At 37.5% G+C, this 16,850-nt stretch overlaps 1 protein-coding gene across 1 annotated transcript in view; it reads right to left on the bottom strand.

The window, feature by feature from the left end:
- CEP135 (centrosomal protein 135) overlaps positions 1–16,850 on the bottom strand; it is a 38,054-nt gene that overhangs the window by 11,677 nt on the left and 9,527 nt on the right. Inside the window, exons 9-19 of the mRNA XM_044418417.1 lie at positions 16,450–16,515; positions 13,588–13,738; positions 11,340–11,533; positions 7,270–7,413; positions 6,717–6,860; positions 5,724–5,801; positions 5,169–5,320; positions 3,677–3,792; positions 3,044–3,198; positions 958–1,013; positions 66–234 (exon numbers count right to left, since the gene is read on the bottom strand). Of these exons, the coding sequence (XP_044274352.1) occupies positions 66–234; positions 958–1,013; positions 3,044–3,198; positions 3,677–3,792; positions 5,169–5,320; positions 5,724–5,801; positions 6,717–6,860; positions 7,270–7,413; positions 11,340–11,533; positions 13,588–13,738; positions 16,450–16,515 (1,425 nt within the window). The remainder of the gene's footprint in view (positions 1–65; positions 235–957; positions 1,014–3,043; positions 3,199–3,676; positions 3,793–5,168; positions 5,321–5,723; positions 5,802–6,716; positions 6,861–7,269; positions 7,414–11,339; positions 11,534–13,587; positions 13,739–16,449; positions 16,516–16,850) is intronic.

Genomic DNA, 16,850 nt, shown 5'->3' with positions numbered 1-16,850 from the left:
AAGTATGCTTATTCAGTTTCAGCAGTATGAAAATTATGGTGTGTATCATTCTATATTATCATCACCTGGTTTTCTCTTGCCATTGTGGTCAGATCATCCTGTAATCTTCTGTTTTCTTTCAGAGCAATTTCTTTCACCCTGCTGGTTTCTCCAAGCTCAGAGTGTATTGCATCTAGCTGGCGACGGAAACTGGCTAGTTCACGATCTTTACCACTCAAGGCATCCTTTAATTGGCTAGCAAATGGGGGATTTGGAAAACCTTAAACAGAATTTATCTTTTTGCATTATGGTATATAATTCTAAATAATGACCACATTCTGTAATTAAGATCAATTGATTCATGTGTTTAGTTTTGCACTGAATGGTGCTTATCACATTTTAAATATTACCAACAGGCTTTGATAGCATTATACCAACATGTATAATTATATGAACAAGTATAATTCTATCTTTGTAGTGAACAGGGATTTCTCACTGTTTATTGACAAGCCAATCTGTGCAGTACACTTGAACGTCTTACATTGCCATGGTTGGCAGCACTGGCTGTGTTCAACAATTGTTATAACTTGTGTTAAGCACTGTGCACTTGTGTTAACCACCCCTAGCTACTTGCACTGTTTGGGGAATACTAGGAGTTGCAAAACTAAAGCTGTATAACTAAGAGATTTCAAATTACCTGCCTCCTATAAGAAATATAGAATCCACTCTTGGAAATTTTTACTCACAACATACTCCATTTCAGGGAGAATTATTCTCTTGCAAAATGTACACAGGGTTGCTGTTACAATATGCATTAGAAATTGCTCAGTTAGGTAACATAATTGCCTAATTTAGTGTTTTCTAAACTGTCAAATATTTTTTCCTCATAACACCTTTTTCTGCAATGCTAGTGCACATATAAAGACTCTATCTTGACCACAGTAACAACCAAAATTTGTAATTTCTGCTACTACTTACTCTAAGGATGACTCCAATTGCGTAAGTGTTTGTCTCAAAGTGACAATAGTTTTTTCCTATAGAAAGAGATATGATTACATATGTTGCTGTTTTACTTTTCCTGTAATTCAAAGTCTGAAAACAACATTAATGAACAACATAAGCAGTACTACTAGGACTGACAAAGTATCTCTGAAATAATCAACTACAGATGTTTCAAGACCACTGTAACAAATATACAGCGATAATAACAGTACTCTCCAACAGAATACTCACTGCTGTTGAACTGTGAGTTGTCATGCTGTTTGAAACTTGCTGCAATGACAAGCCATGGTTTGTTAACCATGAAGACAACTATGGTTTGTTGTTGACTAGTGAACTGTGGCTTTTTCATGGTTAATAAACCATGTTTACTTATTGCAACCGAATGCAGACAACATGACAATCCACTGTTTAATAACAACCCACACGCAAACCTTGGGGTGTCTTCACCAGCAATCTCTGGGCAAATGAAACAGGGTACTTACAATCCCACTGAGTCCTATCTGCCCTTCTGTTCAGCAAGTGGTTGTTCCTGCCAATTCCACACAAGATTTGCCCATACATAAGGGACATCTAGTGCTTCTAAGGGGAGTCCCTAGAGAGTAAAAAGACTCATTTCTCGAAGGAGGCATGTTGGCCTAGTTACCTTTTATGCTCTCTGCTGAGCTGCCTCCTTCCAGAAACAAGCTCTTCCACTCATTTCAGGTTGCAACAGAAGTGCTAAATTGTCATTGCAGAAGCAGTCAAAATTCAGCAGGGGCATAAATGTCCCATTTAATTCTGCCCTCTGATAATTCCAAATTTTAGGGGCAGCTAAAACATACATGATAGTAATAGTCTTAGATATTCTTAAGATATATTTTTTCTACTGTGGGGGATTTTTTCTGCACTCCAGTTTTCTTGTGGACAAAAATCTCTGTTTCTTCACTAATTTCCATTGTTACATGTTCACAAAAATGATCATACATGCTCCACTTTCACGCATATACTTCCTCAGGGAATAAGCTCATCTAACCTTGCAGCCTATGCTCACACTTCCCCATGATATTGGCCACAAATGGTTCTGATAGTATGGTGGGGAAAGGGAGAATTGAAGCCCAATCTTTTTCCCTTCTTCACATATATTGCAGTATGTTTTGTGTTTCTCCAAGCCCCTATCTGATATATTTATTGGAATAGGAAAGGAAGCCTTGTGTTCAAAAGGCACTAGGAAAGCATCTAGAGCTCATATACCTATGTTTTTCATTCAACCACCTTTTACCGGAAGCCAGAAAACTGGGAAAGGAGAAAAGAAAAAAGCTGAGGTGTTGTTGCAGCTGCAGGTCTTCCTGGCATCTATTTTTATTTTCTGCCAATGTGTCATATCACATTCATATTCACTACTTAGATCAGGGGTGAGTTACCTTCCCTGGACGCACAGTTCTATTGGTGTTTTAGTGAATTCTACTGATTGTACTAGTGTTTTGGTGAATCTGCTATAATGTGCTCTAAAACTTTAGTTACATATATCAAAAATATTTTCAATTTTATTTTCTATCCATTGCCTTGTCTTTCTAGCTTTTAGCATACTATTTACTTTCTAATAAGGTTTTTAGGCAATTGTAAAAGCAATTCATTTTCTTGAATTCATTATTCAGCTTTGTTTAGTTATATTGTATTAATATGCATATCCTACCCTCAGAAGCACTGGCCAGGATGCAAAGATATATGAACGGTACTCTGCTAATGAACAGAGCTTTCCAAGTCCCTCCTCTTGTCTGCATCTACATGTGCCCCAAAATCTTTTCTTCAGGTCAGGGGAACCCTTAAAACAGCATGGAATGGGACCGATTGCAGAGGGAGAGAGATATTTGCAAGATTTTGGCAAGGGGAACTTTGTTCATACAGTAGTAACTTCTACATATTTAGAACCTTTGGAACCAAGCTATTTAATTTCCGCCACCATTTTGGGTATCCACTCTTTCAGTACTATGGTTTCAAGAACTATCTGCTCATGCTGCAATATGAATTAATATATCTATTATAAATTGGTTCATATAATCTATTTCATACTTTGTATACATACCTTATTGGCTAAATTGTCATCTAGATATGCAATTCTTTCTGTCTTTTCATCTACACATTCCTGAAGCCTGTCCTTTTCCTTATCCAAGATATTAATAGTACTTCTGAGCACACTGATAGTCTCATCTTGTGTGGAGTTTTTACTATTGAATTTATCTGAAAATAAATGAAAAAATGTTAACTTAGTTTGGCTTGCTTGTTTGAACCATCTATAACTGCAGCCCACTGTACTGTACTATTTTATTTATTTGTGTAGATTAGAGGATTCCATGAGAAACAGAGTGTGCTTCTTCTCACAACTCTTTGTCCCCTCAAACCTCTTATCAAATGGAAATGGCTCAAAAGGACAGGGCAATCATTTTTTTAAAAATGTATGAGAAAGAATTCCATCTCCCATGCACTGCCCTCCTCTTACTTGTCCTCTAATCTTGGTAAGCACTTCAACAAGACTGGAGAGGAAGAAGGGATGGCAACTGAGTACCAAGTTCAATCCTAGAGCTATGAACTATTGGCCTTTAACAGACACTGGAAAAGGGAAAGGCAGATGATCCTGACTTTGTGAGCTGAAATAGCTGTATCCCATAACTTCTAAATGTCCAAATCGTTTTTTTAAAAGAAATAAAACAGCATTTACCCATTTTATCTTCCAACATTGCAATCTTTTCTTGAGCAGAGTGAACTTGATCTTCCTTAAGGGACAACTGATGCTGAACCTCATTTAATGACTTCTGTATTTGTTCATTTAGCAATCTGCAGAATAAATACATACATATGGGAGTTGGGGGGAAAAACACAAAATGCAGATTTTTAAGTGCAATTAAGTCAGAATAGGATTGACACAATCCAAAAAGACCAAAATATATGATTATGCAGTAAAAGAAATTAATGTTTCCTGTTTAACTTTAGCAGGACTATAGTTGCTAGACTAGTACAGAATGAACAAAGGTAATTAGTACAGGTAGTCTCCGAGTTATGAACATCTGAGTTATGAATAACTCCTGCTTATGAACAAACTGCTTATAAAGCCTATTAATTTTTTTAAATTACTGCAAAAAATCATCATCACCATGGAGAGAGGGAGGAAGTGAAAGGGGGAAGGAGGAGGACTCCAAAGCAGGCCTTCTTGCCTGGCCCATCCAGAGAGGGAATCCCTTCAGCATGTCCTTCTTGCAAAGAGGAGGCACTGGTGAGTTTGGGCAGTGGGGAGAGGCTAGAGATATTTGCAGTTTTTCTACTTTCATGTAGGTCCTGTGCCCTTAACCCCAACGAATGTGGAGGGTGACTACATGTGATCCGACTTACATAATCATTTGACTTAAAGACAAATTTCTGTTTTTCTCAGAGTGGAACTCATTTGTAACCTGAGTTACAACCTGGTAACCTGGGGACTGCCAGTATCTGTACCTTTTAAAGCTAGTTACCTATTGTAGGATTGATCTCCAAAGCTAAACTCATGTTTTAAAGTTTAGCTTTCTTACTAATTGTGCTGATTTTCCTGTTAAAATTTGTGGTAGAAAATTATATTGCCAATAATACTGACACGGAATGCTATATGCTTAAGGAGCACAGATTTTTTTCTCCTAAAATAGAAGACTGAAGGGCCTGTCCCAGTTGAATTTGCTCCCCCAGTCCAGATAAGGTCCTCTATCATCAACAGCTCTGCAGGCAGGATTTCAGGAAAAAGAGGGAATGAGATGAGGGTAATACACCAGATGCCTGCTCCAGCTAGTCTCTTCTCACCTCTTTTAATAACTGCCCTTTGGGAAGGATCCTGATTAACTTTTAAACATGGTAATACTGTTTATTATGACTTTATCATTTTTATGTTACTTGTACAATAACTTGGTAGGACTACTAAAATAACCAGATGAGCCCTAGAACATAAAAGATAAACTACCTGAACATATATAATGTGTTTTCCACTATTTTCAATATGGAGCAACCAGGTTGTCTAGCTGCTTTTTGAGATTAAGAAGCACTATGCCTGATAGGATTATCAGCAAAAATAGTTCTCCCACCTCTCTTTTAGGGGCTGGTCAAGTGATGTAAAAATCTCATGTAAGATGGTGTGAATTACAGATTTGTATTTAATGCTAAAAGGATACTAAATACACTGCTGAACTTACTTAAGTGAGTTTACTTCTGTCTTAAATTGTAAAGTATCTTCAGATGACTGGGAGAGTTGATGAGACTTGACATTTAATTCATCTTCTAAGCAGACTATTTTGTCTTTCAGTAATGATATAGTAGTTATCTGGTCAAGTTGTTCTGTTTCCAGCTACAGCACAAACAACAAATGAATATTATTTTCTGAATGTGCTAAGTATTTTCTTGAGGAATATTAACTTGAAGGTATTTTTGAAATTTAAGCAGAAAAGCTGAGTATAATTCACTCAAAGAAATCAAATAAAGCCTACAAAACTAGGGTTGCAATCTTAAGAAATAATAAAAATTAAAGAGCAAACTGTTTCGATCCAAGCCTGTAATAATACAACTACCATCAAGAATCTGAACAGGAATTGCTACTGTTTCACATGTTGCTTATCACAAATCCCATGACTCGAATGATCACGAAAAATGACATCTAAGTCTTGGTTCTAATCTCAATCTAAGTAGTCAGTACAGAAAAAACTAATGACACCCATCAGCATGCATGGCTAGCAAGTATCCAAAACACTTACCCTTTGAATAGTACTTTCCAACTCTGATATTTCCTGTTCCAACTTTGATTTTTCTAAAGCATCCTCTTTCTGATGAATCTAACAAAATAAAAAACAAAATTCAAACAGTATGTAAACTAAGGAGATTATCATTAAAAATACAGGGTAGCACAGGGAAATAGGAACCTTGGGGCATTCCAATTGTTTGGAACCAGTGCGACCTCATTTAGAACCCCTTGCCATTAGTAATAATGGAGCAGTGGAGTAGTGTGCAATGAGCATTCGCTGTAAAGGCCTTTTATAAGAATGGTGACAGTATGTCTGCTATGCAAAGGGAATTTTGGCATCATTACCAGTTAGGATGTCAGGATCACGTTCCATCTGTGATGGGTGCATAATTTCTGTTTCTTCGAAATTACGAAACCAGAATCCCAGTAAGAGTACTGCTGTTTCTCATGCAGTGTTAATTTGGAATCTAGCACCTCTCAAAAAAAAGAAACAGCTAATGGGTTTCCAGTGTTTCCTTCAATGCAGACCAAGCCTAGGGAACTAAGATTTTTACACTCTTAGCTCCTAAATCTTCATGGCAACAGGCTCCACAGAGGTGCAGAACCCATAAGTGTGATGAACAGAGACCATGAAGAAGAACTAAGATTTGACCACTATAACGAAACTAAATAGTTTCTTCTCCCATGTAGACAGTCTCATACGGATGTAATATTTTATGATATTTCTGCATTTATTTGTGCTTTAATTTCATTATTTAATAGCCACTCTGAACACCTGTGCTGAACCAACAGACAAAATATTTACTTCCACAATAACAGAATTTACTTCAGCAATGCTTTTGTCATTAGTAAAACTCCCAAATGTACTTTTTAAAAGTTGGAATCTTTATTACTAGAATCAACAACTGCCCTGCTTGCATCATCCATGGCAGTGGCCCCACTTGTGAGATAAGAAACTAGCCCAAAGTCATCAGAAGTCTTTAATGCTGCAGAAAACATGGCTCACCTTTAATTTCTCTCTCAGTTCTTCTTTCTCTGCCACTATCCTTCTGAAATCAGCCAATGCAATGTTTCTCTCCTCTTCAGCATGACTTTGAGTGAGCAAACAAGTTTTTGTTTCTTTCCGTAAACGATTTAAGTCATCTTGAGACTAAAAGTACATTTTTGGAAGTGATTGTTAAGTAAAATATGAAACCATGTGTGGGAAGAAAGTGTGAGTAGGTAAGGGGAAGAATAAAGAAAAAAGGACAATGAATTTCTGCCAGATGTTAGAAGAGTTTGACCTGGTAATTTACTTATTTTGCCAATATGCTTATCCAAACTTAGGCCATTCCCACCCAACGTATAGTGCATTTGGCACAGACTAGGCCATTACCCCAGCAGCAGTCTATTATGAGTCATTTTATTCTTGCAGTTACTCCTTACATCATCACTTCCATGTCTAATTCTGGCTCTGGAACAGTTATATAACTATAAATTACTTAATTCTTGTTCATGATTCTCCAGATCTCAGACAGTAACCCCATGTGTTAATTTGGATAAGGCAAGTATTTATTTACCTGTTCATAAAGAATATTTAATTTGTCTCTTTCTGCCGTTAACAGTTTGACATTAGACTGAATTTCTATCATGTGTTTTTCAAATTTATCTAGCATAGATTGCAGCTCATCTCTCTCTCTGGTAACTAATCTAAGATCATCATTCTGTAAAGTAAAGATACAAAACAAAGAAAAAAGGAAATTATATAAAGCATTAAAACAATATATTCTAAGTTTACTGGGACTATAGAACCCTTACTATAAGAAAAGATATATTCCACTATCGCAAATTATCAGGCTGACATCTTTGTTTCAGTACTACTGGAGGCAACAATAGCTATATCTAACAAAATGATTGCATTCAAACTATGGACTGGCAAGGATGACCATTCAACACTCCTGAAGCCTTCAGTGTAGGCTGGTTTATGAAGCATAGACTGAGCATGTACTGGGGCTGAGCAGATATAATTTGTACACTGCTTTTTTTCTTGCTTGCATTAAGCCAGAGTTCATTAAACCCATTGTGTCCAAGCTCTGACTTAATACTTATGTTATCAAGTGTCAATGTAACCAAGATGACTACATTCAGACAAAATGTTAGGTTTAGATATACAAAAATGAACCTAGGCAAGACTTGGATGGATGTGTTCTACTCTCCTGATCAAGTTGACCACTAATAAAATCTTTGCTAGTAATTCAGAAGAGAAGAGATGCGACAAGAAGAGTTTGGTAGGTGCCAAAACCAAAGCAATTCTGTTGCCTACCAAACATCAATTAGCATGAGTGTGCTGGTGAGGAAACCAGCACACTCACAGCTCTGAGTGTACTACAGACTTCAGCCCCATGCATAACCATGAGCACCTCAGCTGACTCAGTGACTGAGCAGCTGGTAAGGGCAAAATATGCTCTGAAATGTACTGGTTCCGGTTTGTTTAGGGTTTTAATATTTATTCATTTCATTTCTATACCACCCCACAGCAGGAGGTTGTCTGGGCAATTTACACAGTCCATAAAAAAGAAGATAAAAATACAATAAAACTATCATAAAATCAGAAATTGTACTGTAAAAGTTCAAAACAGCTAAAACAGATGATAAAGCAGACAACAACAAAGAATAATGAAAGAGTGACTCTGTGACCCTGATCACCTCAGAAAAGAGGGCCATCTTAAGCTGGCACTAAAAAGATGACAGATTGGGTGCCAGCTGGAATGTAGTGGGGGGGTTATTCCATAGATGGGGAGCCACCACCTAGAAAGCATTCGTTCTTGTTGCTAGCCTCTGCATTTCCCTTGGAGTTGGCACTCGGAGGAAGGTCCCAGAGGATGAATATATTGACTATGTACTGCAATTGGAAGAGAAGCTCCAATAGGACTGTGGTCCTAAGGCTTTATAAGTTAAAAGCAGCATCTTGAATTGGGACTGGAAGCATACAGGTAGCCAGTGCAAGTGGGCCAGAACTGGTCTATTATGTTCAGACGTGTGGGTTTCAGTTATTAATCTGGCTGCCACATTCTGTACCAGCTGCAGCTTCTGAACCATCTTCAAGGGCAGTCCTACACAGAGTGCATTGCAATAATATACTTTAGAGATTACCAGAGCACAGGCTACTGAAGTCAGGCTATTCCTGTTAAGATGTACTAACAGATACTTAGAACTGGCTCAAGAGCAACAAGGCAGCCAGTGCAGTTCCATTAGCATAGGTGTTATATCAGGGGAGGGCAACAAGGGTTCTGCAAGCTGCATGAACCACCCTCCCCCACTCCTAGACCCTGCTATTCCTGAAGGTGATATTGACACTGAACTGCAACTAAACTTTGAAAGTATGGCAGCAAAAACATACATTGCCTTTAAAGCAAGGTGCACACTCACAGCACACCTTGTTTTAAAGGAGAAATAGAGCTTTTTTGCAAGGTGGTGGCAAGGTTGGCTGTGAGCTTTTTAGCTTCCAGACCCACCAAGTTAGCCTGCCTATGTTACATGCTGAAATGAGGTAGTATCACAACATAGATTGCAGAATTATGTGCTCTTGGGGCTTGCTTAGTTGTCTGCACTCAAGTCTTACAACAATAGCAATCCAGCTAACATTCAACTGGTTTTATAGCACAGAGCTTCGTAGCATATCAGACACCAGAGTGAGCACTACAGTGCCAAAGAAGACACTTAGATGTGACACACCATTGACTCAATTGCAACTTACTGTTCCAGAGAAAAAGTTGAGGATGGATGACCACTACATAGGAATGGGCTACACATGGTATCACAGTACTACTAAAGACTAACATCATACCAACTCATATTGAAGCATGGAACTTGTTCTGAGAAATTCAGCTTTACCCTCATTTATATAGCATTTATAATTCAGTCAACACCCTGAATACTTGAGAATGCTGCCTGTCTCATTCCTATTATAACTATTCTAATGTCTACTAATACTAATTACTACTACTAATATCTTAGTAATAGAGTGTTAGTGTAAACCAGCAATATATTTCACCATCAAAAGAACTCGGTCTCGAGGAAACACTCTCCAAGACTGACAAAGACAACTAAATACCTTTATTTGGGATGACAAAAAGCCAAGAATTAGATTTAAAATCCTTCAGGACAAAAAGGAGAGAGGAGGCCTTGCAGTACCTATCTTAAAGCTATATTGTGGTGCCTTGTACTTCAAACTTAATTTGTTTCAGGAGGCAATTTGAACTTTGAATCGTTCAAAGTCCGAAGCAATTTTCCCTATTAGAAATAATGGAAAGTGAATTAACCCATTCCCAGACCCTAAATAATACCCATTTCAGTAAACTTAAAAAGCAATACAGCCTCCTGAAACGAATTAAGTTTGAGGTTATATACAAGGTGTGATGAAAAATTATGATGAATGTTTATTACACTAAAAGATACATTACCATTAATCCCCCTCAAAATACTCCCCCTCGCTTCGAACACACCCCAGCGCTGTCATGGTTGCCTCCATGTCCTAAATTGAATCAAGACGATTCAAGATTAGGGACCTAAACGGTTTTTTTTTCCAACTTGCAGCAAAAACATCATCGGTTGTGTGCTCAACGGCATTTTTTTCACTTCACTTGCAGTTCGAACTTAGAAGCGTCATTCAAACTGTGGAGTGATTTTATCTTAACTTTAATGTTTAAACTCTGGATTATTCAAGGTTAGTTGTTCGAACTATGAGGCACCACTGTACTTCTATGCAGCTGGTCTGGTTTTTATTGCAGATTGGATTATAAATGCTAATGATAGGCAAGTGAAGTTAGAAATAAAAGATCTAGACGATGGAATACACAACCTCTTATGAGTTAAAGAGTTAGTTTAAAAGGCCCTGATATTAAATAAAAACCATGCATTAAGAGACAGTCTAATAAAGATTTGGTATTCTGTGAGAAAAAAAATAGTTCTCCAATCTCTCCTCTCATGGACCTGGTTAAAGCATATAGGAAAATTATTTTATAACTTATGGATTGATCAACAAAGATGAGTCAAATCTTGCCAACAACTAAAAGATGGAAAAATATACAGTGGTTTGCTTATCACCGATTTCAAGATTGAAAGGAGAATTGAATAATTTAATGACATATGGAAATTCTATTATCTCCAGTACAATTAATGGGATGTAAAATGGAGCTTTTTAAAAAGTAGTTGAAGATGTATAATTGATTTAAAGTGACTGGAAAATTTGTTGGTGTACAGAATAATAATTCCCTTTTTTTCTGAGTTTCCACAGGTCTTGAATGTATTGGTTTTACTTGTTCAAAATCCCTTGAAATCTTTATTTTACTTTTATACATACATACTTTTCTTCTTTCTGTATTCTGTTTATGTTAAGAAAATAATAAAAATAAATGCAAAAGAATTCCCTCCTCCATCTCCATTGGAGAAATCCAGCAGGCAGTTGAAGGAGAAGGAGAGAAATAATCTGCATCTCCTCTGCAAGACCCAGTATACTAGTAACAGTTGTGAGCTTATTTATAAGGATCTTGTAAACTATTACACCTTGTAAAAGTTCATGTCAAGGAGTTTCTAAACTTTGTATATGAGATTATTAAAGAAACAATATACTTAATAAAATAAACATTACCCTTTCTGGGGATCTGCGTAATGGGCTAGATTTTCGTTTAAGCATCTTCCGGAGACATTCTAGTTCTCGCTTGTAGTAATCCCTGTCCTCTTCAATCGTCTTTATAAATGCATCTAGTCGAGAAGGTGATTTGTCTCCAAGTGCTATGCCACCTTCTAATCTCATTCTTTCTAGTTCTTTAACAAGTTCCCGATCTGTAGGAGAATGTAACTGATAAGCATGAACAAAGTCTACAATTAAAGCATAAGTGATATTTTATTTATTACAATTAATTAAGAAGTCATTATGGACTTTGTAAAGGTCAAGTTCCTTTGCAAGTTTTCCATTTCCATTCAAAATCCCTTACACAGACAGGAAAAATACTAAAGGCTTGGATTCAGACAGATTCTACCACTGTTGTTGCTAGTCGCGAAGTTGTGTCTGACCCATCGCAATCCAGTGGACAACATTCCTCCAGGCCTTCCTGTCCTCCACCATCCCCCAGAGTCCACTTAAGCTCACATCAACTGCCCCAGTGACCCCATCTAGCCACCACATTCTCTGCTGTCCCCTTCTTCTTTTGCTGTCTATTGTTCCCAGCATTAGGCTCTTCTCCAGGGAGTCCTTCCTTCTCATTAGGTGGCTAAAGTATTTGAGTTTCATCTTCAGTATCTGGCCTTCTAAAGAACAGTCAGGGTTGATCTCCTCTAGGACTGACCGGTTTGATCACCTTGCAGTCCAGGGGACTCACAGGAGTCTCCTCCAGCAGCACAATTCAAAGGCCTCAATTCTTTGGTGCTCAGCCTTCCATATGGTCCAGCTTTCGCAGCCATACATTGCAACTGGGAAAACCATAGCCTTGACTACACGCACTTTTGTTGGCAGGGTGAAGTTTCTCCCTTTTAGTATGCTGTCTAGATTTGCCATAGCTTTCCTCCCCAGGAGCAAGCGCCTTTTAATTTCTTGGCTACAGTCCTCATCTGCAGTGATTTTGGAGCCCAGGAAAATAAAATCTGTCACTACCTCCACTTCTTCCCCATCTATTTGGCAGGAAGTGAGAGGACCAGATGCCATGATCTTAGTTTTCTTAATGCTGAGTTTCAGTCCAACTTTTGCGATCTCCACCTGCATCAAGAGGCTCTTTAGTTCCTCTTCACTTTCTGCCATTAATTCTACTACTATCATTGTTCAAAATAGCTGTCCTATTTTATTAGAGCTGATCAAACATTTTTAACTGATAAATTTGCCTTTTCACCAATTCATATATGAACAGATTTTAAATATAACATATGAAATCCCCAGTGTAATTGCCTATTTGTAATCTTGAAATGTGCAAGATAACTAGAATTTTACAAAACAGAAAACCATCTTCCATTACACACCTTTTCATTTCTCAATATAACCACATTCCAGAACATAAACAGCCTAAAAAGAACAAGTCTGTGCTTGACTCACAGTGTCATGGATTAAAACTGGTACCTTTTAAATCAAGCTTTAGCCGATTAAAACCCTGATAAAAACGTCAGCCTTACTAATTAATTCTTCCATTTTTGCCTCCCAGAGTAACACATTTTGACATGTGCATGCAGTTGCAAAAACGTATTTTTCATTATGTCAACTGTAACATCTTCTCAGGATACTGCAATTTTGGGGCTGGACTATATGGGACTGGCAACTGTCAGAACCAGAATGCATTCTGCTTAAGTACAGTGTATTATAATTAAATATATTTTATTCTACCTTTTAGGATATTCATCTTTTCAGTGAGACTAGATAGGCTGATCACAGCATTCAGTATAGTTGTTATCAACTTGAAAGAGTGAACAAAATATCCCTCATGCTTTGCAGGTCGTATTTAAAAACACTGTGTAGATCCAAATAAATATTCAACCACACACAAAAAAAGCTGCACATCCAAAAGAGAACAAACTGCACAGATGAGATGTAACTGATTAGACAGCTCTAGCACTACTTCGTATTAAATTGAACAACTGAAAAATGCTGCTGGAAAATAAGCAAGTTGTTTTAAGATACTAACTTTAAGTAGTACCACTCAAATGAAAAATGGCAATGCTTCATCAGGGGAAGCACCACAGTTCAGAGAGAGCACTTAAGGGAAAAAGGTCAGAGGCAAAGTTGTCACTGATGCACCTAAGCAATTTAGCAGTGAATTAAGGGTGGGGGTATACATGAACAAGCTTAGGTACACACTATCTGGTCTTAGGGCTGGAAATAACTCCATTTTCCATGGGTTTCCTTAAATGCTTACCTATAATTTCAAAGTTTTCAAGTTTTTTGGCCAGTCTATGGTTCTCCAATTGAGCCTGGTTTAACAACAGCTCAAGATTTTGTTTTTCCTCTGCTTTTCCAAACAGTTCTTCAGTCAGCCTATCTTTTTCCCTATGATATGAAGATAGCTCCTGAAATAATATAAATATTGCATGAGGTTAAGAATCCTAAGTACAATAACAACGAGAAGCTAAATTTCAATTATGTCAGATACCTATTTCCACTTATATATGACACATACACCTTAATTCTAACCATCTTTCAATGTCATGGGTGGGAAAGATGGAACAAGATAATTTCCCCCAAAATGCTGGTATATTTTGGCTTAAAGCTCTTCATTTCAGTAACTAAACCATAACAGAGACATTTCAACTTTTTATCATGGCGAAAATGCTGCATAATGGCTGGGAAGCCACCCAAGAGTTGATGGCTGGGAAAATGGAACATAAACCCTAGGGGGATAGATCTAGTCCCCAGCCCTTAAGTTCTGAATCTGTGAGTTAAAATGGCAAAACTTAGAATAATTTATAGTAATGGACTATCTACATTAATGGAAAACATTCAGACCACTTAGTGTTTTATTCCAGAGCTGGGAATGACAGAGACTGCTTTTTCAAGTTGACATCATTTCTACCAAGACAAATCTGGCAAGTTGTATGGTATGTGTCTGTCTACATCAAATCCAGGTGAGTTCACATGACACAGAAACCCACTCTGTTGTTGTTCCATGATGATATGGTTCATTATGGCTTGACCCCTGCCCTCCTTGCCACTTGGGCCTCCTACAAGTATCTTAGGGAACACAATGATAGAACCCTTCTTGTCTCTTCTCTCCATTCTGATGGTGACCCTTTTTGTGGTCACTACAGTTTCCCCCATTTTTTAAAGATTGCTTTTGCAAGCTATGATGAAACAGTCAATGAAAGCCCCTCCGAAGTACCCAAACAACACATCAAAGCAGTTATGACTGGTTTGTCACCTTCTTTTCTTCTTTTGGTACCAAATGCTGTCATTAAATTAAAAAAAGAGTTAATATTTCAGAGTTGTCCAAGCACACAACACCAACTACCCCAAACTTGAAGCTTTATTTGGTCAGTGTCCTGATAAGCACCTACTACAAAACTAGGCAACAGTCATGGACACTGACAAAGCCAGGCTTTAAATAAGTTACTTTGCTATCATTTGGTAGCTGTCAAAAGAAAAGCAAAGCTGCAAGATGATCTTCCAAATGACATCCGTTAGGTATTAAGTTTGGACCAGACCATTGTCAGGGTCCTCCACCTTTTCCTGAGCTTCTGAATGCTTGGCAATATGGAAAAAAAATAATCCATCCTATTTGCAGGGGCTGTTACTTTTGACAGGTGTAAATGTTATAAGTTTCTTTAAAAAGAGGATTTTTTTCACAAGGCTAAACATGGTTTTTAAAACCTAGAGGATGTCATGAAAGAACGTGGCAAGTTGATCATCCCCCTTGGCAGCAAGAAAAGGTCTTTTTGTAGTGTGTCTTTGTGCTTGACAGCTTGCAGTTTGACAGTTGTAAAGTGAAAGCAAAGTAACATATTTGAAGCCTACCTTTGTTTACATTCACTGATGTTGGCTGTTTTGACAGCAGGTACCAAGCAAGACAATGAACAGGCAAGGCTTTACGTTTTGGATAGGGTTGCACAGTTCTGAAATACTGTCAATTAAAAGGAAAATTTAACAGGAACATATGCACATATTTCAGACACACGCAGAGACGCATCTAAAGGTAGCACCAAATCGCTGATATACTGTTTGAGCATTTTGCAGGGGCTGTGACATCAGAGATCATGAAAAATGATTTCACCAGAAAAAGGGGAAATGGTTGTGGCAACCCCTCCCCCTCCAAAAAAGAAAGAGGGGGGGAAGGGCACATGCTCAGAACTAGGGAGAAAAAGCCAGTGACAGTTCTACCTCTTGGGCACTTGGTGGAATGAATGCTACTGGTGGTGCCTTGGGCACATTTGGCAGGAGCAGCAAGGGCTTTGCTGCTCTTGCTTCCCACAACCCATGATGGTGTCAAGTTGCATGGGTTCAGACAACACAATGACCCATCATGGTTTCTAGAACTAGTAAAACAAATTTGTCAGAGTGACTTGTGAAGGGAAAACAACCAACATTGCCTGAAGCAGTCCAGGTTCATATAAGACAATCCACAGTGGCTAATTACCCATGATGGATTGCATGTGACCCTATTCACTATTTCTCATAAACCATGTCCAAGCAATGTAAAAACAATAATGTTCCTTAGCAGAGGATCCACAAACACACTCCTTCTTTTAATCAAGACAACTTGCAATTTGAGTTTTTATATATGTATGTAATTCATTTATGACCCATTCTGTAGCCAAAGCTCTCAGAGATATTCAAAATAAATTATAGGAAGAATCATATTATCAATTAAAAACTAATTATTAAAAACAGCAGTAGCAATTCAATAGTACAAAAGAGAGGCTATATTAAAAGCACAACTTCAAAATGTATCAGGAGGAATAAAATAAGTAGCAGGGATGGGGTGTGACTAGAGAATGGATCACTGAAACCAGGACATCATCACCCATGTACCACTAAGAGCAAGCTATCAAGGGGGTTTTAACTGTACCCTCAGCTGTGGTATGTGCTGATTCTATTTGTACTACTTTGAAATAAAGAGTTTGAGTAGTTCATGTGCTATCTTTCATGTGCTATATTTATGCATTAAAAATCTGCTACAACAGAGATTAGTATCAACAAGTAGTACTGCTATTAAGATACAACTGTCTTTGTAATAGCCAAGTTCTTTAACAAAAACTAGATTCATTTAAGAAGCAGTGATACTAACTGATTTAAGCCTTGCTATAGTCTCTTCACGATCTTGGATTTCACTGTATTTTTTCTTTATTTCTTCCTATAAATAATAAACAGTATTTTTTTAAAAAAAATAAGGATATCTATAAAGAAGTCATGATACAAGGTGAACATAACACAAATTATTTTTTCTATATTACATTTTAATATGTACGCATGTGAAACATATAAAGCCCAATGAGGGACCTAATATTATAGCTGAAAATTGTTTAAACCTTTGATTCACATAATTTATAAAGAAAAAACAAGAAAATGTACATCTGCTATGTGTCTTCTCTAAGCAATAACATAAATGAGTAGTAGACTTAAGTTTCGTTTTTCTTTGGTAAAGGCAAACAAAATGTTCCTCTAGCAGTTGCTGAGGAACATTTTGAA

Source organism: Varanus komodoensis, unplaced genomic scaffold, assembly GCF_004798865.1.
Source record: "Varanus komodoensis strain SLA01 unplaced genomic scaffold, ASM479886v1 scaffold9, whole genome shotgun sequence".
NCBI lineage: Eukaryota > Metazoa > Chordata > Lepidosauria > Squamata > Varanidae > Varanus > Varanus komodoensis.
Note: the sequence above shows the minus strand (reverse complement) of the source record. Positions and strands in the feature narration are given on the sequence as shown.